This window comes from Neolamprologus multifasciatus, chromosome 6 (genome assembly GCF_963576455.1).
Source record: "Neolamprologus multifasciatus chromosome 6, fNeoMul1.2, whole genome shotgun sequence".
In the NCBI taxonomy this organism is placed as follows: Eukaryota; Metazoa; Chordata; class Actinopteri; order Cichliformes; family Cichlidae; genus Neolamprologus; species Neolamprologus multifasciatus.
The window spans coordinates 14737441-14761276 of record NC_140444.1 but is presented as its reverse complement, the minus strand read 5'-3'; the positions used below and the strand labels follow the sequence as shown (position 1 = coordinate 14761276).

The window sequence follows — 23836 nt, the reverse complement described above, 5'->3', positions numbered from 1 at the left end:
TATTGAGCATAGCTGCTAAGCTGTGCTCTGTACCAGTGAAGGAGGGATTCCAGTTTTAGTATTAACTCTGAAAAATACTTTCAAAATTAAATTGTTGAAAACCTATTAAGTTACATAAAAGTCCACCATTTGAAGTACACTTTACCTGCACCACTGGTATTTCCACATTGCACAATGGTGTGCATGGGCTCACATATAAACAGTTAAAGGAGCACTCACTTCAGGCAGTATTCCACTTTTATATAGCTGTTATGACCCTGGCCTTCGTCTGAGACCTGTCTTTAAAAGGAAAATATTGAAATGGGTAAAATACGTGCTTTTCATGTGCTATTAATGAAGCTGCAGTAAGGGCCTGATAGGTCTCTGTGACTCACACCAGTCTGTCTGACATCACCTCCTTCACTCACTTTTCCTGTTAAAATAGGAAAAGGAGTGGTGCCCATTTTTTGGCCAGTTTTCTCATTAACATCTTCTGTTAACATGATAAACGTGTAATAGATTACAGTATTGGACCAGAATAGACATTTTTATTAAAATCATTAATTATTCTGTTCATCAGTCATTTGAAGCACGGTTTTGTTTTTCTGGTTTTATTTAAAAGGAAAATCAGTTTTCTGAGTGACATCAAATCTTTGACATGCAGTAAGTGTGTGGAAATGTCATTAGTTAAACCTTAACCTGCCTCTGCATAGTCTTCTTCAATGATAATAACACAGATCCTAACCCTAATCTCTACCACTTTACTTTCACAATATGGGATTTGGGGCTTTTGCTGATTGCTCACTAAGGCCTTTGAAATCAGGAAATGCACAAAAAAAAGAAGGTTCTTGATATAACGCATCAAAAAGTTTTTAACTTTTTAGGTTCGAGTCCTCGCTGTTGTCAGGTTGCTAAGCTACTTTCAGTTGGTTAAACATACTCATCTTTTATTCTGTGCCTGTGATGATTTTCAGATCCATCTCGACCAGAATGACAAAATCAGGGCTACTCCCTCTAAACAGAGCACACAATGAAACCAGTGACTATTGAACTGGTCTCTGTGAAAACCAGCGAGGTGCCATTTCAGTTGCAAATTTTGCAAAGCAATCTATCAGGACCACCACCCAACCCCCTCCAATACAGAGTGAGAAAAGTGGGGAGGGGCTGACAGGGACCTGCGAGCAAACTTTTACCCGGGGGGTTTGCAGCAGGCTAATTGAGACGTGGTTTCTATGCAGTAACCGTGTGCATTTTTATCCCTAACCCCCCTGTCGTAGGTAGACTTTGTCATAGATTTTGATTGGCTGTAGTTTACAAATGGGACCACATGTCAAGTCAAGTCAAAAAAACTTATTAAGATAGATGTGAGAGGTGTTGATCACAAACTAATGTGCACATCTACGGGGACATCCCTGTGGAAAGCCAGAGATGACTAGCAGACCGAAAAGCAGCGGAATTAACAGCTTTAACAGCTATCAGAGATTACAGAAGAGTACAAACACTGCTGTATAAGAACAAAAACTTTACTCTTTACTGCATTTACTTAGTGAGACTTTGAAAGATTGCATTCAAATAAAATAAAGTTTCCATTTGCATAAGCCATACCACACCTTTAACCTGCAGAGGCTGATTGTGTTTATGTGAAAGACAATTCAAGTTGAATATGAACTGAATAAGACAATTCAGTGTGCTTCACAGACAGAGAAATATAAAACTATAAATATTATAGTCATGCTAAAAATTAACGAAAAGATTAAAACATGCAGGAAAAGCATACAGGATTACAGGGTTAAGAGGTTGAAGACACAGCCTTGATTTAAAAGGTGTTCATTTATTTACAGTTTTATTATTTAGGCAAAGAATATTTTTCAAACTCTGACTTCATCTCACAGTGACTCCTTATGAGGAATTTGGCTGAAGCCAAACCTACAAAATAAATATGTATATGATTGAACTCTTTCTTTTTGTCTGGATTCTTTAGGCCTGAAACAGTTTATCTACTTTATCTACTTTCCCCCCATATTTGTCACACTTACGTGTTTCAGCTCATCAAACAGATTTTAAAAGCTAAACCTACCTGACATGTGTAACAAAGTATCCCTGCTCTAAACCTAATACCTGTTCGTGCCACCCTTGGCAGCAAGAACTGCAGTCTAGTGTTTCTGGCAATAAATGCTTCTCATCATTGTGGAGGAATCATGGCCCACATTGTTTTAGTTTTGGAGTGGCCTTTGACTAGGGGGGAGTTACTTTTTCCACACAGGGCCAGATAGGTTTGGATAGCTTGCCCCTTGATAAATTAAATAATTTAAAAACTGCATTTTGGATTTACTCTTATCTTTGACAGGAAGGGGGAAAATACTTTTCTTTGGGTATATGTGAACATGCGTTTTATTGGGATTCTGCTTACAGTGTGCATCAACAGGTGGATAAATTAGCTGGTTTAGGATGGTTATCTGAAGCAGCCAATCATCTGGCTCGCCTTCTTCCCTTTTACGATTTGATGTTTGAGAGTGAGCGCGTGCAAGAATGCACGATTCAGCGTTTTTTTCCCCTGAATAGACTAAATGAAAAGGTCCAGGTGAGAGCTGTGGATTCAAACACGGCACACAGCACACGGCACGCGGTCAGAGTCCCCACACAGCCTGTCCTTCACTCACACACTTTATAAAGGTCATTATTATACTGATGGTGTTGTGATTATAGCCTGTTGTGACAGAGGCGGGTTTAGGATCGGGCCACGCGCTGATTGGGCATGATGACCCCGCTGTGGCACTGTGCTTCCGTTTAGTGCGTACGCGCAGGCGCAGCGACCCCTCTCTCTTCTGATTTTTATTTACTCCCGAAACCCAAGATGGCTCCTGTGAATGTCTCAGTCCCATAGCAAATCGAGGATGCGAGTAGCTGCCGAAAAAACAACTTTTCCCCGAGCGTCGCATCCCCTGGAGTTTAATCCGTATGCCGCGGAGGAGGCTGTAACGTCCGCGTAGGCACCGAGCAGCCGTCGGAGCTCCGCGAAACCGCCTTCAATCCACCAATTTGGAGTAGTTTCGCGAAGTAGCTCTTCTCCTCGCTGTCGCTGTCTGTCCGGAGCGAGGTTCAGGCAGGCAGCTCATCCAAATGGCCGAACCGAGAAAAGTGCAGTTTGTCACCCTCTCGGCCTTCGCAGCTGGAGCCGCCGCGGAGTCCAGGAAACGGCGGCTGGAGGATGAGGCCGACTTCAACTTCGACAGAGCCGGGGAGGTCGAGGCAGCGACCGGGGCAGGAGGTGCCGCCAGCAACGGTCGCCTCGTTAAAACCGGCGACAGGGACAAGGTTGCAGCCGAAAAGAGGGCGACCGTGAGGCTAAACCTGCCCCTGTCCGAGCCGGACGACCGCTCCTCCGCCGAGTTTAATTACGGGGAACTCATCCAGAACCTCCAGGTAGGATCCCCGAGTTTAAGCAGCATTACGAGGCCGGGAGAGAGAGAGTGGAGCCGGAGTTAATTTATCGCTCTTGGAAGTGTTTGTGTGGACTTGTGTTTGCTAAGTTAGCTGGAGAGGGGGGTGCACCTTGTGTTTCGGTGGCATAGCGTGGTTGAAACTGACCAGCACAAAAGAGAGCAGCATTTCTTCTTCTTTTTTAATCCAACACGTCCAACTTCTGCTGAGCTCTCACAGATTCTAGCTTTTTAAATCAGAGGACTGGGAGACCTCCTCCCCCGCCTCTCTTCCACATGTAGAGAGGGATGAAGCTGGTCTTGTGCTGCTTTGCTACCTGTGTCCTTTCCACTCAGGCTTGCCCAGCAACAGCCCAGTCACACAGCCATTACAGCACTTGGAAATGCCACATGCAGTTTGGCCCTCTGGCAGCGGCTGATAGATAGATGAGAGAGCATTGCTGATGGAAGTACCAGGATGTAACATGGGAGTGAGGCAAATGTCAGCAGTGAGATCAAAGACAAGCTCGCCACATTGCCAATCTGTGCACATCTGGATCATCTGGTTTCTGCTTATAAACCAAAAGTTAATTAAATATTTCTTACTCGGGGCCAAACAGTAGTCCTGCCAGCACCGTGTTGGGAATATTTTGAGCATTTGTACCAGCACTCACTTGCAGCTGTTCACTTATTTAAGGCTGCTGTGATAATATGTTGATAAATTTCTGATTGGACAGAGTCACTGCAACTGTTTGACCTTGCCCCAGGGGTCCGATCATTCCTGTTCACTGTTTTGTTGTTCAATTTTTCTTCCAGGCAAAGAATAATGCTCCAAGTTTGACTTCAGCCCGCAATCCCGATGACCCCTTCAATGATGAGGAGAGAGAGCGGCTCCAGGTTGAAGCCCTGGCTAAGAAGTTTGAAAATAAATATGTGAGTGGTTTGATTTATTTTTTTAAAATTCCATGTTTGTAGTAGGATTTTTCAATGAGGATCGCATTTCACAGCTGAAAAGTAAATCTTTAAATTAGTGGTGGTTTCTAAATAATCTTAAAGGGCCTCATTATACAGTGTCTGCTCTTACAGTCATGGACATTGATATTTAATGTGGACAGGTTTTATAAAATCATGTGTTTGTAAACTAATGTGGTCACCTTAGCCACACTACTCTGTGGGGACAGAAGCTCCACCCACCTGAGGTTCAAACCTTTTGATTTTCAATGACAGCCAATCAGAAGAAAGCTGACTTAAAGCAGTGGGTCTTGAACAATGGGCTGTATAGCTGGTAACCAAGTGACAAATATGAAGTGAATGATTGTGATTATTATTTATTTATTAAGAAAAACCAAAGAGCTTGCTGATCCTACCCCACTGACCGTTAATTTAACAAAAAATCATCTTGGATTTTTTTTTATATTACTGATTAATAAAAATTGTGGTGTGGAGCACAAACTGTCTGGCTGCTGAATGTCAGAATATGTTTGAGAACCACTGGGTTAAAGGAAGTGGGAAGGATAAGCAAAGATTGTTTTGAGCTGCGAATCATGCTAAGCTACTCTACACTCTAGCACTAAAAATATGGATCTGGAAATTAGTTTTCTGAAAATCAAAGCTTGTTCGAGCCACTGAAATAAACGTTTAACATATATAAATCAAAATTTTAGGTTGTTACCTAAAATGTCCAGTTGGGTTTTCTAAACTTAGAAGAAATTAATGACATTTTGAATTGCAGAGTTGAAGTTTTGAGGTAATAACATTAAATTTATGACTTATGGATAGCAAAGTGTTCTTTCAGTAGTGTAAATAAGTTGTCATGCATAAGTCCACTTTAATAATGTTTTTCTTGCTCTGTAGCTCAACGGCTCACGCACAGATATGTGTGCCAATAAGCTGATGGTCACTAATTTTTGTTACTTAAACATATTAGTGTTAGTTTTAATAAATTATGGTTTTTAAGTTAAGCTACACTTATTTCCAAAAGTTTTATGGGATGCTTGGTATTTCCAGACTCTTGATTTGTAATGAAAAAACTGTCAAACCTCGAGTGAATTATTGCTTCTAAGCTTTCAGCACTACAGGGTCTTTGTCGCAGATATTTCATATTTAAGCAATAAATTGTGCAGAAATATTCATGCTTATTACTGTTTGTGCCATATATCTTTAAGTTAAAAGACAAATTACCCGCTGATTTTTTTTTTTTTTTTTTTAATTTTTAAAATAAGTAGGTGAAGGGATTTATCCATCAGACTGGATTTGTTTCTGTGGGGGTCAAAGTGTGTTTGTTTGCACTCATCAGAGCGCCAAACGTCCCAAAAACAAAAGTATTATAAATATTTCCTCAGTTCTCACTGTGCTAATGTTTTACGGTTTTGGGTTATGTGAGGATTACAGAGAAGAAAACTGTTGTGTTCTGCTTGTAAATGAAAATGAAATTCTATGAAAAACGTTTTAGGGGAACGTGGGGAAGAAGAAGAGGAAGGATCGAATGCAAGATCTGATCGATATTGGGTTTGGCTATGATGAGACAGACCCCTTTATAGACAACTCTGAGGCTGTGAGTATTCCTTTCTTCATGACTAACGAGGTGGTTTTTTTTTCTCTCTCGTGTGTCTGTTTTCTGAGACTTTCATGTAGTGGAGTGTCTATGTTTGTCTCTATAATAATGTGGCATGCTAGTCTCCTCGCTCCCTTATTATCTGCTGATTTATTTGATGTCCTCGTTACGCTCCTGAACTGCTGTTGTTTGGTCTCGATGTGTGGAGGTAGACATTATCCCTCTGTGGTTAAATATTTATTTCCTGCCTTGATGTTTCCAAACTGTATGTTCAGTGGCACTTCTAAAGATAGACAGTTGTCCTTTATTAAACCAACCTGAGACTGCAGTCTAAAACAGTCCTCATGACTCATGAAGACGTCCGTGCTCCTTGTGTCCAAACAGGAATACGTTGTTGTTGTCGTCGTCTCAGTGTTTATAACTCAGTATTCAGAGGATGTCACTCTCTGTCTGGCTGTAATAGCTAGAATTATGCTCTTTTATGGATTCCCTGCCATTATATGATATTTGTCTTGGTGTTTTTAAATAGCTATCCTCTCTGCTCACAAATTGGCTGCACACTGTTTGACTTATTTCTTTTCCCCCTTTTTGTTTTGATATTTGCCATGATGGGAAAATTGTTTTCATCTGTGGCCCGGAGGGGATTGGGATTCTTTTACTGATTTATTTATTTCTGGCTCACAGTTAACACCCTCAGTTTCACTGACCAGCAGCTGCTTGGTGACACATTACCAGTTACTCAAAATGTTTTTAAAGCTGCAGACAGCTGCGGTGCAAGTGGCGTTATTCTTTACCAGAGTCGTGTAAATTCACACTGCAGCTTGTCTTCCTTTGTTAATGTTTTCCTCAGTATGACGAGCTGGTGCCCGCCTCGCTCACCACAAAGCTGGGGGGATTTTACATCAACACTGGCACGCTGCAGTTCAGAGCGGCCTCTGAATCCGAGGGAGAAGAAGACAAGGTGAGACTACCTGAGCATATTTCAATATTTTGGTGTTTGAGTCAGTTAAATGGATAAATTAAGACCTTCAGTGGTTCTTAATTTAAAGATAAGAAAGCCAGCACAATAAATACACCCTCACCATTAAAATCCAGATGCAACAATAAACTGTTAAATAAATACCAAAACCTAAAAGAGAAAGACTAACTTTACACCTCAAAGTATGCTGGATCACTCCGCTGGTAAACTTTTTGTGTGTAGCGTGTTTCGTGCAGTTCAGAGTGCTTTACTGGTGACTGACAGGCTGATAGCAAAAAAAGAACAATGTGCAAATAATCAATTAAAAAAAAATCAAAACATGAAGCATCAAAGAAAGAAACTTGCAACATAGAATTAGGTCCACAACCTGCTGGACAGTCTTTGGGTTTTGCCTCTGCACCACCACAATGGATTTTAAACCAAACAATCAGGATGTGACTGAAGTTTGATTTAAGAGGATTAACACAAATTTAGCATTTACTGTTATAAGGATCAACAGACATTTTTTTTTTTTAAGTGTTTCTGATTTTTTTCAAACTCAAACATGAACAAACTAACATCCATGGACATCACCAAATCCCGTTTTGTCTCTTGAGATGCTCTCCTAGGCCTTTCCTGCAGTCCCCCTCACTTACTGCTGTTTGTGGGTCGTTTGGCATTCAGTTTTGTATTTAATAATTCTTCTTTTCCAGAAGTGTGCAGGCAGGGCAGAGATTTTCCTTTCAAAGTCAAAACTGGTCTTCCTGTATCTTCTGTTCATGAAGGTGTCTCTTGATTGTAGATCTTAGCAATGATTCAAGTTTTTCTTGACTTTGGTTAGAAGTTATTTTTCTTGATCATGGAAATAATTCTGTGGCCTTTCAGGACTTCTGGTGTTGCTGGGCTGGTTAGTGCACTCATCCTTTGCACTGTATTGTAGACTGGCTGCTCTTAAATTTTTATTTTATTTTTTAAACCAGACTGACAGGTTTATTTTGTTTTTTCCGCCTAATGATGGCCTCTCTTACTTATACTCACATCTGTTAAAGTGAAAAGCTATAAAATGCAAATTCAGCACTTTGAATCAACTCCAGATATGACACGTGGTTCATTTGTCATAAAATAACAAAGGAGCTCACCTGGCCATAAAGCTGCCTGTCACTCATTGTCTTATAATATAATATAGCATAATATAGTGTAGTAATAATAATAATATGGGGGATTTTGTATAAACAAAAAACCCCTCTAATTAATAAACACTTAAACATGTTGTAAACACCCTTCATTTGAAGCTGAAAGTCTGCACTTAAGTCACATTCTGATTGGCTGATTTAAAATCAGTACCGTAGCCGATTAATACGGACAAAGACACGAGTACTACAAATGTACTACAGCACACCAAGATGTCAGTCACCATAACAAACATGGCGGGCGGGCGGCGGGGCAGAGGAAATGAAACGTCAGCTTTGTCTGGTTCCCAGGTTGTTCTTGCCATGAAATTTAAAGGGTAAACAAACATACCTGGTTCGCGTCAGCATGTTGGTGTGATGATGTTAGCATGTAGCTTTAAATGTTTTTTTTAATTTTATTTTTTTATTTCCAAAATACAAAACAAATCTGCCTGTACCAAGTTTAATGACCCAGGGCAAACTTTGAGCTAAATCCCGTTAACTGAACTCTACTTATCAGACCATGTGATGCTGCAGTCCTAACATCCAGCAAGAGCCCGTTTTTCATCAGGGTTAGCAAGATACGGTGTTGACAGCATCACTCAACACACCAATAAGAGCATACTGATCCGCACGGAGCGCTGCTCACACCGAATTCATTATCAGTCATTGTCTGCTGTTTATCTGAATTAATGAGCGTATGTTGTTGTGGCTTTTTCAGAAGCTGAATGACAACAGCGAGCAGGTGATCAAGAGGAGGAAGAAGAAAGAAGGAAACACTCTGGAGGAGAAGAGCACGAAGAAGAATAAAGTACCCAAACAGGGGTGAGAACCGTGGCTTTGTAATATTACTCCCCTGTCCGTTTGTGTCAGGGCTTGTGTGGTTTTTATTATTAAGCTCAGTGAGAAGCTTATGAGTAGCTGAGCAAGCCAAAACTCTTGAATTGGAGGACATCGCTTTGCATGCAGCTCTCAGAAAATATTCCTAATCAGGTGATTTATTCTGAAGAAGTGTCTCTTCCTGTATATATGGACAGGCTGTTTCTCCTGACCTTTTTAGACACCCAGTGATTTGTGGGCCACCACAAATATGCAATGAGGCATCTGTGTGCTCTTTACCCCTCTAACAAACCGCCACCCTGTGTGACATTACACCCCTCTGCTTTTCTGTGGACCCTCTCGTACGTCTATCACGAGGCAGGGGTGCTTATTGAGACTTGCTCGCAGCTGCTGTGACAAGCAAGCCACCTTCTAGGAAATGCTCCATTATCTACATTCGTATATGCCGAATACTCCAACACTCCTCCATCCTGAAAACTACGTCTAAAAATAGCCACAGCTATTGCCATTGTGCCATTGCTAAATGGATGATGTTATATATGGGAGTGTATGTGTGTCAGACCTTTAAGAGCAGACTGCAGGTTAATCCCACTGAATCCCCACACTTTTGCCTCATATCTGTCTTTGTCAGCACGTGTCGATGCCTCAGTTTGTCTGTGAAAAGATCGTTATTGGTGCCTTGTCCTACGTGGGCCGGTGAGTTTTTCAAAATGGAGTGGACTCGCCTGGTTTCAGACCTCAAAACAGCCGCCCACATTTCAGATTTGCTTAAGCATTCAGATGGGTTTACTGCAACCCCTTTATGGTTGTTTGCAGCAGCTGGAGAAGCAGTTGGCTAATCAGAGCTTAGAAGGTGGGATTAAGAGCATGGGCATCATCTTCCTAAAGCTACATTAATGAAAACTAGTGACAAGAAAATGGCTGTAATATAACGATTAAGTTTAATTTAAAATGACTTTTGTGCCATTTTCATGACCTTTTGTTAAAGCAGCGTAAAGGTGAGAAAGATTTGAGAATAAGGAATTGGGCTTTGGAAAGTTTTTTTTGACTGTCTCTTTGAACTTGTAGGTATTTTCTGTGAATGTTGAACTTTTGAATTAAAGTGATATTGATTAACTTTGTCCCTGATATGTTTGTGAATGTAAATCAGCCAGATGAGGCTGTATTCAAGGTTTAAGAAACCTGAGCAAGCTGCCTTTGTCACTGCAAATGACACCAGCATGGATATTTTATCGAGTTTTCTGATTTTGATAGTTCTTTGAGTTCTTCTTTATATGTCTTGGATACAAATGTGGATGTAATCCAGTGGCTGTGAAACGGTGATGTGGGGCACAGAGTGACGGCAGAGGGAGCATAGACAATCGGGGGGAAATGGAGTGAAACTGGTCAATTATTCATCAAGAAGAAAAAAGATGAACGTCACTGAATTTCACTTCAATAAATTCAGCTTGGGTCCATCTTTATTTTTAATGATTGACTGAAAATTGTAGGTGTGACCTGTTTGGGCTCTGAGTGAAAGAAAAATTTAAGAAGCACTGCAGTCATCATGTTTTCGTTTCCCTCAACAGAGTCACAGCTCTCAGCCTCCACCGACCGGAGAAGAAGAAGAGAAAGAAGCTGATAAAGGACTCTCTGTATCTAGCGACCATGCTCCGCCGCTTCACCCGCGAGAAGGAAGAGATGAGGAAAAGAAACCCCAACATGGCTCACTCTGGCCTGGCAGGAAGCATGGCTAACAAGCCCCACTCTGGCAATACAACGAACCACCTGTTATCTTCTAACTCCACCCACCTGCAGGACAACACAGCCGCCAACGACCTCTCACTGGCAGACCTCACCTCGGACCCCGCTGTGATGTCATTGCTGGGCTCAGCCAACGAGAAGGAGCTACAGGACCTCCTGGGCGACCTGGACTTCAGCTTGTTGGACACCGACCAGCAGCACGCCATGGCGACGGCCAGAGAGAATGGCATCCTGGGAGTCGGTGTGCCAACTCATAAAGCGGTAGGAGGAGGTGGCCAAGGGCGTGGCCCGGGGTCCTCCAGCAGACTGTTTTCGCCGCCTCCGCTTCCCAATGGACTGCCTGCTCCACTTATTAAACGCATCGAGGACCTGCGGGTGGTGAGTCAGCTGTAGGCTGTTAGTGGGCGACTGCAATTACCTGTGAAACCTCTTCACTGAAGTTAAACACAAATGCCATTCAGCTGAGGAAGTGGCAGAGGATGTTTATTGTTTCTGTTTAGTCCGGAGAGAAAAGTCTCTAAAGCGTTGGAGAAATGTGGCTCAACACTGAGCCCTAAGGGGGTTTTATGTAACTAAAACAGCAGCAGGTCTCTCACCACTACCTCTTCAACATATACTTATGTTCTCGTTGCTCTTATATCTGAGAGCCGCCCATCTTTTTATAGATGTTGGTAAACATGTAAGGAGAGGTAGGAAAACAATGGAGAGGATTGATGGATTCAGAGTTGGAGAAGAGCAGACTGAGCCAGAGGGGAGAAATAAAATTAAAAATAGTGGTAAAATATATTTGTTTTTGTTGTTGATTCAAAGATAACATGAAGGGAAAAATCCTGATTTGGGAGTATTTTCTTTAAAAGTGGACCTATTATGCTTTCCTTTTAAATTTTCTATACACACTGTTATCACAGATAGCACTTAAAACATAGCCAAAGATTCAAATAATGAGATCAGTATGTCCAAGTAATCCCTGTAACACTGCTCCAAACACTGTTTTCAATATTTTTTCCTGCTCTTGGCTCTTTATGATGTCAGAAAGAGCAGATCTCCCTGATATGGCACACAAGCTTCACTTACCTGCTATTTAGACCTGTTTGTGAGGGGCAGCCAATCAGAAGAAAGTTTGCTTAAGGAGCAAGCCACCCAGTGTAAAGCTGCTATAGGGAAGTCAGTTCTTGCCAATGGTTGCCCCTCGCAGAGCCCAGTGCTGCTGGAGGCTTCTTCCTGTTAAAAGGGAGTTTTTCCTTCCTACTGTCGCTCATTGTGGCTCATCTGATTGTTGTCTGTTTTCTCTGTATTATTAATATGCAGCACTTTGAGGCAACTGCTGTCGTGATTTGGTGCTTAATAATTAAAACTGAATTGAATCAATTAAAAAAATATGGTGACTTTGATACAGTAAGGTTCCTATTGACTTCAGGTCCCAGACAGGTTTGGTGTTCGGCGCTGTAAGAACCCACATATTTTATTTTTCCTTTGCTGGTGGCCACACAGGCTTGCAGAGAAGTAACAGACTATGAGCATTATTAGTGTAGACTGCAGCTGAATCTGGTGTCATAACTAATAATGGAAAGTAAGAAGCAGGGCAGTGAAGAGAGGTTTTCTGCAGTAACATCACAGCAAGAATGAGTTTTGTTTTTTTTTGTTTTGTTTTTATTAATTGATCGAGTAAATTGTACGCTTTCTAAACACAAGGAATACAGGCCAAAAATTACACCAAATCATGTTGTTTTTTGGGAAGTGTAACTCTTCTTCATGTTCTTTTAGTTGTTTGGTCTGTGCTAAAGTTACACCGACACTTTTCAGCTGAGCTCAAATTCCACTTTAACCATAATTGCTTACAGGTTTATTGTTATATTTAGAGTCATGTATAGCTCTGTGGAGGTAGAGGAGTGTTTGCACGCTGCAGTGGTGTATATGTATTTACAGCGTATGGTACAGTGCTCAATGCTGACTCAACCTTTCTCCCACAGGCTTCGCGGCAGTTTGATCAGGAGGGCAGGAAGAAATTTTTCACCCTGGACATGAATAACATTCTCCTGGAGTGAGTAGGACAGCTTTTAAATCACTGTACAGCCAAATCCCAGCACACTCTTCTCCATTTCCCTTTTTCCTTTTTCTTTTTTGGGAAGCAGATTTCCCTCGTCACCTCTGCTGCTGCCGTCTTTAACTGTTTTGTTTTCTCTCAGTCTCTCATTTTCTTCAGTAATGACATGCTTCTCATTTCAATCACCCTGCTTTCATTCCTTTGGCACTTCTGTCTTTTCTCTTGTCTCGACTCTTTTGTTTCTTTTTACCGCTTTTCTGACAATCTGGACTTTCTCTCCCTTCTCTCAGTATTGAGCTGCAGGTCCAAGAGCAGCCTCCCGAGGTGCGCTCAGAAATCTACTCCCACATGGAGGCGTTTGTGCCGTGCAACAAAGAGGCGCTCCTCAAACGCCTGAAGAAGCTCAGCCTCAACATCCAGGTGAGTTAAAGCTTTACTGTGGAGGAGAGGAAGCTGTGAATCCTCACATATTACACTGATCTAAAAAGTGATTGAGTGCAGGGGGATGGGGTGTTCTTCTTCAGCCTTTATTATTGCTCTGTGGTAGGGCTGGGCGATATGACCCAAAATTCATATCTCGATATTTTTTAGCTGGGTGGCGATATAAGATATATATCTCGATATTTTTTTAAAGCCATAAGTTAAGAACAAAAAGAGAGTTCTTAGTCAAAGCTGTGTCCCAGATGTCACACAGGCATTTTTATTTACATACAGCATAGATGTACATGAAGAAATTACTCAAAAATAAATTATCAGCATTTATTAAATAATCATGCTCCATAAATAAAAGAAAACAATGTTGTTTTTGTGCATAACAAAAGCTCATAATTGTGCAGTCAAAATGTAAACTAACAGACGCTGAGCACAATAACAAAGACAGATTTCACAGCTGCTCTGTTCCCAACTTCTACTGCGTGACTGACAGCCTTGAGTTTGAAATCCTCTTTGTAACCACGTCTCTTAACAGGTGCCATTTATGGCCCTTATACACACACAATACGGTAATATTACGTTGAAGCACAGTACGTATCATTCCGCGAGGCTCCAGACTACGGTAGCCGTAATGCTCCGACAATCCATCGAGCGCTGCATCTCCGTAGCTTACCAAAGTCGTACTAAAACATTTTTTGACAGATTGCTGAGCGCCGTGTACCACCTAAAATCGGTTCGCGGTCAGTAAGCACAACCAGAATTCATACATAAGGCGCGCTGTCAACTTTTGAGAAAATGAAGGGATTTTAGGCCGTGCAGCCCCTGTGGGCTGCATGTCGTTAGCATGGTTAGCTCGTTAGCGCGGTTAGCTCGCTAACACGTTGACGCCGTCCAGCCCCACAACTCGCTAACGGAGATTTGCCGTGTCCATCTTGTCGCTGCCTGCAGGTGAAGCTTTGGGGGAGGAGGGGGAGTTGTGTTCAGTGAAGGAGAGGCGAGGTCGAGTAATGTTGCATAAAGACAAAAGTGGACGAAAGAGAGGCAAACTTGTGGCTCCACAAGTATAATTATAACGTAACATAGACTATATCGATATAAAGGATAATGTCACATCTTATATCTTGTATGAAAATATATCGATATTTTTTAAAAACTCGATATATCGCCCAGCCCTACTCTGTGGCCACTAAAAGATTCAGGAGGGGCTTTGAAAATCTCACCACGCAGCGTGGCTCAAATCTGGCCTTCTTTAACACGTCCTGCAGGTCAGTGTGTGATTTGGGTGGGTGTCCAGTTTTTCAGTCAAAAATTGCCCCTAAAACAGACGACCCATAAAGAGTGCAATGATCGAAAATTACTGTTAGATGTTTAGTGTAGAGACATAAAGCAAAGGAAAAAAAGGACCGGATTGGTCAAAGATGACACGGTTTTGACCTTTTTTATTTTTTTTTACTCTTCTGTAATAAATGAAAATCGTTTGATCCTTTAACAACAGCTTTGTGCTCCCTTTCTGAGCTTTTAGCTTTTTCTTTCACAGCCAACACATCAGCGAGATGCTGAAATTTAACTCCATTTGTTTCTTTTGAGCTCTTTCGAGATATTTCTGAGCTCCTACCTATCGACAGAACTCACCCCCTTGTTCGTCCCTGTCACGTTTGCCTTTTTCACGCAGCGGTTAATCCCTAGCTGTATTCGGTGCTTCCGTTAATAACATGCAGGGATCTCAGCGTGGGCAAACTAGCGCAGAGAGGTTTGCAGCTGAAAACAGGCTTCCAAGGGTCTTCTTTGTCATGCACCATTAATGTTGGATTGTTGACAAAATGAATCTACATACCCCGACCCTCTGTCTTGCTCTTTAACTCTCCACCATATTTTTTTATTATCCCCCTTTCTCGCCTTTTTTTTGTGTCTCTTAACTTTTTCATTTCTGAGTCTTCATTCACTTCTGCTGCCTCTGTTTCCCCACTCCCCTCACTCTGACCTTAATTTCTTCCCTCCTCCTAATTTCTTTCTTTTCTCTACCTCTCATTCCCTTTGTCATTACATCCATTTCTGCTTTTTCTTTCAGGACGATCGTCTGCGGACGCCACTTTTGAAGCTGAAGCTAGCAGTGTGCAGTGTGATGCCTGAGCAGATAGCGAAATATAACATGGAGTGCATGGCTAAGGTTGCAAAGTAAGTCAGTCCTTTTTGTTCCAGAAGGTGAGCAGTCCTCTGAAAGCAGTTTGAGGACAGCTGTTTTAAAAGAAGTGATATGTGAACTCTCCTGATAATCATTTTCCCATCCACCCATGTCATCGGAGGAGTTCCCGATGCCGTTTTCACACTGGCAGCATTTGTCTTCTATGCAAATCGTATGAAGATCAGAGTTAACGGTGCTCAAAGTCCAGCCAGTGCAAAGCAGCTTTTTTCCCTTGCTGTGTTTGTCAGTTAAGTTGAGATGGTGGGAGACTATTAATAATAGCAGGGGAGAAACATCCATTTATTTACACTGATGTAAAAGAAGTCTTAAAATTGCTGCCTGTGGATACATACCCGAATACTGCTGCCGTACGACGTTCAAAGCATAACGCATATAAAAACTTGGATGGAAAATGCATAAAAGCATCTTGCTGACTTTAATTTCTTGAGGAAAAATGGTTTATTCAAGCCGTGTATGTTCACTTTTATATCTCTGTGTTTTATTGCAGACAGCAGTCAGAGGAGGGCGATAAGAACGGCTCAGAGGAGGACGATGAGGAGAAACCTGGGAAGAGAATCGTGGGACCTCGGAAGAAGTTTGTCTGGGACGACAAGCTCAGGTAATGATCCGAGTCTGTCCTGCTGGAAGAGCCGGTCGGATGCCGTTCAGCGTCTTTGTGCTGCTGTGTGGAGTGATTTGTTTTTTCTTCGTCTCTTTTTGTTTTCATCTTCCCCTTTGTTCTCCACCGCTGGTGTTTAATCTAGTAAACTGAGCTCATACAGGCTGTAAACAATTTATGTCCGTTCAGAGCTTGCAGGATTAACACTTCACATCCTGGAGAAAAAGCTTTTACTTTTCACCATTCTCCATTTTTTTTGTTTTTCCCACTTATATTTCACTAAAACCGAAGTTAAAGTTTTATTCCTGCATGGTGAGGAATAACGAGGAAACCCACTGGTCAGAAATGGTGTCTGAATAAAACAGCTTATAAGTGCTCATTAATTTTCTCCATCGTACTACAAAGACTTTTATTTATTTATTCATTTAATTCAAAATAAATGAATACCTCTGCCTCTTTGAAGCATATCAGTGTCTTCTGTCATTTTGTGCTCGGAGACTGCAGCCTGTTTTTTACCTTAATATTGAGTGGGGTGTGTGTGTGTTTGTGCAGGAACCTGCTGTGCAGCTTAGTGCGAGTGAAGCTGAGCTGCTATGAGATGGAGAACCAGTGCTCTCTGTCTGTGGAGGACTACCTCAAGGCTTTCTTAGAGAATGAGGTCAAACCACTGTGGCCCAAGGGCTGGATGCAGACCAGGTCTGTGCTGCTTTTGTGTGTTCAGCTCGTTACAAGCAGGAGGCACTTATCCGCAGAAAAGTGCAACGTATGCAAACTGTGTTTTAAATGTTGTCAAAGTACTATAAATTTGCTGCTGCCATGAGAGCAGTTAAGTCTATTTGATATGTGTAAACCCTAAACAATAGTAATCCATCCACATTAGGAACCTTTGGAACCGTCTGTATCCAACTTTAATGTGTTTTCCGTTTTTCTCGGTGATGTCGTTCTTAATGTCAGTGACCCTGATTTTTGGCTGACCTTGTTGTTTATTGCCTGTTTCTCAGGATCTTGTTCAAGGAGAGCCTTGTTGTTCACAATCACCTCACTGGAAACCTGTAAGTGTGTCCTTTGTTTCTCCCGTAACTCTGAGCATGCAGGAATTTTACTGGGACTGAGCGTCAGTGTAAAATGTCAGCTGAAGAGGGTGAATAATTGCTGGTATTTTTCCACACAGAGTGAAAAAGAGAATGATGCCTGGACCCAAGGCTAAACCCAAGGTGAGTGACAGCTCAGACTATTTACTGCAAAATATCAAAAAGAAAAAAGGGTGTGTATATTTTTATTTTTATTTTACAGCAGTTTTATGAATCGTTCAGTTTGAGCCCACTGGCTGAAGTTCTTTCGTGAATTAATACAACTGTAGCTCTATCATATTTGTGTATCTCTCAAAAACTAAGTGATTTGTAGGATTTATACAGCCAGGTGTAGTAACATTTATAGGGGGTGCAGTCAGGCCATGGGGCAAGGTTTCAGAAGGGTCTGACAGGTATGACACAGAATTATAAAGCCACTGTTAAACTGCTTTAAAAAAAAAAAAACGCTTCCTGACATTTTTCACAGTAAAAGCTCAAATGTTAAGGAGGAGTTGTGTGAAGGAACCTATGAGTTTCGTTCAGGGTTTAAAAAGTGTTTTGTGGGTAAAATGTTGGAGCTGTACTTTATGAAGAGGTTAGAAATAAGTTCTGGTTTCTTTGTGGATCTTGGGTGATACTGACTGTGTTCTCCTGTTCTTTAGGAGGGCCTTTGGCTCCACAAACCATCGCTCGGCATGACCTCCACCCCATCTCAGCCCACCGCCACATCTGTTCTGACCTCCAACCGCCAGCCCCTCTCCTCCTCGGAGCCCATCTGTTTGTCAGACTCTCTGGATGAAGATCTGACCGTTCCCTCTCTGGACTCCATCTCCCATGCTCTGGCCCTCCTCAGCAATGCATCCAAGGGTCCCACAGACAGCCCTTTGTCTCCCCCACCGCTGCAAATACCAACCTCTTCTCCTCCACCCGTCGCCCCTCACTACCCCTCAGGCTCTCAGCTTTCTGCCTCGTTAGCACAGACAACGCAGCACCATTCCCTGTCTAAAGTGGAGAGTGCTCCGCTGACAGCTGCATCTGTTGTGAACTTGCCAACAACAACGCTACCAACCTCCTCTTCTACCTCCTCTTCCTCGTCCCCGGCTGTCTCCTCCCTTGCTCACGTGCAGGCAGCAGGCCTAGCGTTAGCCTCCAGGACTGCAGACGGTCACTATGGCCCGATCAAAGGATCTGGTGCCATGGGCCAAACCCAGACTCAGAGACATGTTACCATGGCGTCACCCAATCACCGGCCAAGCACAGTGATGGGGAAGATGCATCCGCACCCCTCCCCTTCTCCTCCAAAGCATCGGCCTCCTCCGACAGCTTCCCCTCTGCTGCCCCCCCATCAGAAAGGCTTTGCTAGCCCGGTGGGGATACTGGGAACGATGGGAGCAAGTCACGCACTGGGAAAGAGCAGCGCCAAATCCAGCAGCAATGGCAGCGCTGTCAACAGCAACGTCACAGCTTCCTCCTCCCCTTCCCCTCAGTCCCGCTCCAACTCTACCTCCCACCATGGCTTGCAGTCCTTTTGCCCCCCGTCACCGGCCACCTCCTCACCCTCGCCAACCTCCCATACCGCACACTCCGCTCAAGGTAAATCCCACACACACCTCCACCACCAGCCCAACTTCATCACACCCATGCAGGCCACCCTCACCAAGTCCTCGCACAGCAGCAACTCTTCTCCCATCATCAAACTAACCCCTCGGCCTCCCGCCCCCACCCCGCCACCCTCATCCTCCCCCTCGCCATCATCCTCACCGTCAAATCCGCTTTCCCATCAAATAATCTCCACCCAACAGCAGCAACACCAGTTCTCTCCCAAAACCCCCAAAACTTTCCGGACCCCCTTCAATGTATCAGGTGGCGGGCAGGTGAAACAAACACAGGGCGGCTGCAGCTTCACTGGAGCCCAGAAACCTCAGTCCACCACTAGCAACAGTAGCATCAACAACAACTCTAACAACAAGGGAGTGGTCTCGACAATCTGCAGTCATCCGGACAAAACCCCCCAATCACCTTCAGTCTCAGCCAGTCACGGGCAGAGGCAGAGGGTGGTGGGTGGGGCCAGCCAGGGCTCAAAGGCTGGAAATGGTTGGGTGGCTTCAGGAACTTTGGCCACATCCTCCACAACGTCACACCTCTCACAGGTTAGTTTCCACCAACGGGAAGTAACTCTTAGAGTTAGTTTTGAATATATTTGTATATATTTTGTGTTTCCTTTGCAGGTATCGACTGCAGGCACTTCCCTCCTGGGCAACCCCTCTGCTTTGCCCCTGGGCTTCGGGATGTTGGGAGGTCTGGTGCCTGTCTCGCTACCCTTCCAGTTTCCGTCGTTGCTCAATTTCAGCCCTCCTGGAGCTTCCGGGGCGGCTGGAATGGGCACAGCACCCAGCTCCAACTCAGGATACCCGTTAGCACAGAGCGACCTAATGGGTGAGTGGGCTCTTAATTAAGGGACCTGCATCTTTTATCACCAACAGACTTTACTGTGCTTTTTAAAATAAAAGGCCTTTGATATCCTATATCAATAACACGTTAGACTTTAGAAAGTTATTTTGCCTTTTATTACAACTTGCAACTACGTTATATTAAGTGGGGATTGTGGTAAAACACAAAAAATAAGATGGTACAGGATTTATACTGGCGGTTTCTGTTAAGCTAGAAAATGGGTTACTCTGGTAACCTTTTCACAGATATAGGAATTTAACTAGTAACATCTTTAAAAGTATTTTAATACTTACTACTTACTATAGCAGAATTGTTGTAGTTTTTGTGGATTTGATTATAGATTTTCTTGTTTCAGTTTAGTTTTTACCCCTCAGTCGTAAAAGGCTAATCTGATATTGTCGTGACACCACCAGGTGTGCCGTTGGGAGGGTGGACTCCCAAGTTTGTGAATGCAAAAACTTGAGAACGAAGCGATGTACGATTTTGAAAAACTTACCAAAGGTGCATCTGCTAAAAATATCAGATGAGTTTGAATTTCAGTGCAATAACTCAAGAAGCAAGTTACATAGGACTTAAATGTTCAGTGCTAATTGTAGTCTGTTTAATTATTACTGTATGGAGAGCAGATGTCAGAGGCAAGATTTAGAAATATCTGTACAGTTGTAACAATAAAGATGCATAACTCTTTGAATGCAGTTGACTCAGTCTTGTAGACATCCAGAATCTCAATAAACGCGTCCATGAAGCTATAATAACATCTTTACCAAACTAACAAGAACTAAAACTAAGGATATTCTATTTTTATTCTGAAATAACTATTTTTTATTTTGGTTAATTAAAATGTTTTTCACATGTAGTTTTAGTTGACTACAATAACCTTGCTTCGTAAGAGACTAAATGGAACTCCTTAAATATTACTGGTTCACTGTGTTTCTGTGAGCGCTTGTTCTGTAAACCAGCGGTGCTTCCCCTGCCATGACCCTCTCTTTTTACAAACCAGTCTCCCTCCTTTGTTCTCACCATTTTTTAAAAAAATTTTTTGCACCCGTCTCTGTCGTTTCAGCCCTTTGTACTCGTTCGCCTCGCTGACAGCTTTGATCCTCGACTATCTTTTATTGCTGGTCTCACATTTTAACGGTGTCATCTTTTCCCAGTTCTCCCTGGTTGTTGCTGTCTTTCCTCTCATTTGTCCACCCTACCCTCCATCTCTCCTCAGATCTGTATAAGAGTCTCCAGTCAGGGTCACAGGCTGCCCTACCTCCTCACTTGCAGCTTGCTTTCTCAGGTAATCTGCATCCCTCCACCTCCTCTTCATCCTTCCTCTCCATCTGTCTGTGTCAGGCCGACTTGTCGCAGTCGGCTCAGCTGCTCTGTTACTTGTTAGTTCTCCAACTTTCTGTTTGCTGTAGTGTATCTGGTGTTCAGCATGCCTCTGGTTTGATCGTAGCATAGTAGAAACACGAAGATATGTCGTTTTTTGAGCAAAGTCTGTTTAAAAAAAAAAAAAACCTGGAACCTACTGGTTTACTTATGAACAATTAAACCTTTTTCATATTAGAAGTTTTTGATCCTTTTTAATCAAAAGTGTAATTTGCGTTTTATCTGGTGCTTTCACATATGGATGCAGTGATAAAAGGGTCAAACACTGATAGGTCAAAGTTTAAACAGGTCAGCAGCAGTCATTTTTTATTTTTAGGGGGGAAAAAAAGATTCAAATAATTTAACATGTGTTCTGTAAAAGCAGGAAAAACCAAGCATTCAGCTACTGGCACGTTTTAAATAATAAGCTGAGTTTAAGGTGGATGAATGAAAGGTCTTTTCCTACTAAGGTTGGTTGTTCCTGGGTCGTCCTTTATTATTTCCAAGTAAATCCACACTTTGGATTTACTGTAACTCCTGTTAATTAATCGCAGGGACCAGGCCTGCGTAGCTTGTCTCTTTCGCCACTTCCCGTGGACTTTGCCATCAGTTTTATAGTAAACTCAAAAGACAACACAAAATTATATAACGTCAAGATGTCACCTTTCAGCCAGATTTTCATTTTAAACGTCATATTGACCCAAAATTTCAGAATTTGCCAGATGTCTGTGTACCTCAGTTTGCCAGAATTAAAGATGCTTAGTAATTTACATTTTCAGTCAAAGAACCACCCACACACTCGGCCCTTCATGTTTCATAAGACAATGTTTTTCGTCGTTCTGCTGCAGCCTGTTGCACCAGTTCAACTCAGGCTTTCTAGCGAGTATTTTAATGACCTCAGATTGACCCTAAGGATGGTCCTTCCTGAGATTTTAGTGTTATATAATCTTTCTGTAGGGAAAAGGACAAACTAAACATTGTAACAGATGTTCTGCTTGTGTATAGCCAGTAACAGAGAACCTGATTATTATTAGCAGGCTAATATTATCATCTGTTACTGCCAATCTCTGTATTTCCACATTGGATTTTGTTTAAATAAATCAAAAATCTTTGTTTCACTTTGTGTTTTCCACCTGATTGTCTGTTCACATCTTTCTCGATCCTAAAGTGAAACAAAGTGCCTGAAACCAACATTCTTTTTAATAACCAGCAGGGGGCGACTCCAAGAAAAACTATCTGAAATTGAGTGTTTAGAACCTTTTGGGATTGCTTGTAGACGCACTGCCCTCGGTTTAACAGTGCACGTATGACAGAATATGAGAAACGGTGCATTTAGGTGCCCTTCAGTGAACTGGTGCCACAGGTTGCTGGATCTGTTTCATCGTCCAGCTGTTTAAAAATGTGCCCTCTCCACGCAGATGCGAACCAAAGCCAGGGTGGAGACATGAAGAGGAAATCCCACTGAACAATAACAGCACAGGAGACAGACAGACGTCACATCCTCACCTCCTGGCCACAACCACCAACAGACTCTTCGGCTTGATTGACTGACGTGATGCGGTATGAAGGGGGGAGGGGGGGTCGCTCCCTCGCCTCCTTTAAAAAAAACAAACAAAAAGAGGACATAAAAGAGTTTATCTCCGCTACGAGTGGCAATGATTTAATTTAACTGTATTTTCTAACAAACCGGGTATGAGAACAAGACGGCGTGAATGACGAGGACACTTGTTTTTGTTCTGCCTTTTTTTTCTCCTCTTTGTCAACATGTTTACATATGACTGACCTTGATCACTGTGGAATGAGTGTGAGCGAGGTGATGGTACAGATGAGAGTAGTAGTACACTACATAATATAATTTGTATTTAAGCTCATGTGGAATAACAGGACTCGTTGTTGCAGTACAGAAAAGGAAAAAAGAAGGAGGAACAGACTGACTAATGAACTTTTGTTTTTCTGTCTTTCGTGGGAATCGTCTGTAGAAGTTTATCGTCGGTCACCTCTGCTCCCACAAATGACTGTTAAGTAGTAGCTTAAATTAATATTGATAAATTATTTGTAATTTACACAGGGACAAAGGTGTGTGTGTGTGTCTGAGTGAGAGAGAGGAAGAGAGACTGTGATGTGGTTGATTTTAAATGTGTGTATGTACATAAGAAACACAATATACTGTTAATTTCTTTCCAGATTATTCTGTATGACTGGGTAAAGACGTGTATTCCCCTCTCACAATAACGAGCAAGCGTTAAGTGTGACGCCCCTCTCTTGCTCGGTGTGTTTTTGGTGCTGTTAACGATCACACTGGACCTTTCCTTGGAAAAAAAAAAAAGACTTAAATTGAAAAAGTTTTGGCCTCCTCTTGCGGACAGAGGAATTGCCTGTGAGAGAGGGGGAGAAACAAGATTGTAGTCTACTTGAATTTTTTTTTTTTTTTTTTTTTTTTTTTAAATGTTAAGATTTTTGATTTCCTTTATCTGCTTATTGACTCAAACCAACTTAATATAACAAGACGCCTTAGTTTGTATTGAAAAAAAAATATATGAAAAAGATCTATGCAGGACTGTAAACGCTCAATGCAAAAGTGCAAGTCGTCGCTTGGCTTTCAACCTCTACTCAACTTTGTCAGTGCATTTCTGGAGTTTGAATGTTTGTAGATGCTCTTTATGTCACTTGAGACTCCTTATTTGTTTTTCCCCCAATGTGTGCGTTCAGACAGAAAGCAAAGCAAGTTTTAGGTGCGGGGCGATTATACACAAACGCAAAGACAGCATGCATGCACACAATCAGAAGAATGTGGGGAAAATGTTAAAGATGGTACACAAAACGAGTACCCAGTCCTGGGGCAAGCAGAGCCCCAGTGACTGTGACACTTCTAAAAAGCCTGCTTTGATCTTAAATGAGCCGGACCACTTAAACTCACCTCTCTGTCAATGCAAAGAAGCTTAACTATACGTTTAATGCCTAAGATATCTTAATATATGAAAAAGAAGGGCAATTTGAACAATATGCCTCAGTTTTTC

The 23836-nt window shown here is 42.3% G+C and overlaps 1 protein-coding gene across 2 annotated transcripts; it reads left to right on the top strand.

The window, feature by feature from the left end:
* The first annotated feature begins 1 nt into the window (after position 1).
* LOC146516660 (ubinuclein-2-like) lies at positions 2–22437 on the top strand. Of its 2 annotated transcripts, XM_085161506.1 has the most exons (17): positions 2–3402; positions 4215–4331; positions 5851–5952; positions 6803–6913; positions 8801–8904; positions 10488–11040; positions 12633–12703; positions 12997–13126; positions 15207–15313; positions 15829–15939; positions 16492–16635; positions 16941–16991; positions 17111–17153; positions 17672–19159; positions 19238–19445; positions 20677–20745; positions 22238–22437. In XM_085161506.1, exons 1-17 carry the CDS (start codon positions 3100–3102, stop codon positions 22282–22284), a joined length of 3759 nt encoding a protein of 1252 aa, XP_085017632.1. In that variant the 5' UTR covers positions 2–3099; the 3' UTR covers positions 22285–22437. The 2 variants fall into 2 exon arrangements, with proteins under 2 accessions (XP_085017632.1, XP_085017633.1); XM_085161507.1 differs by lacking the exon at positions 20677–20745.
* The last annotated feature ends 1399 nt before the right edge of the window (positions 22438–23836 follow it).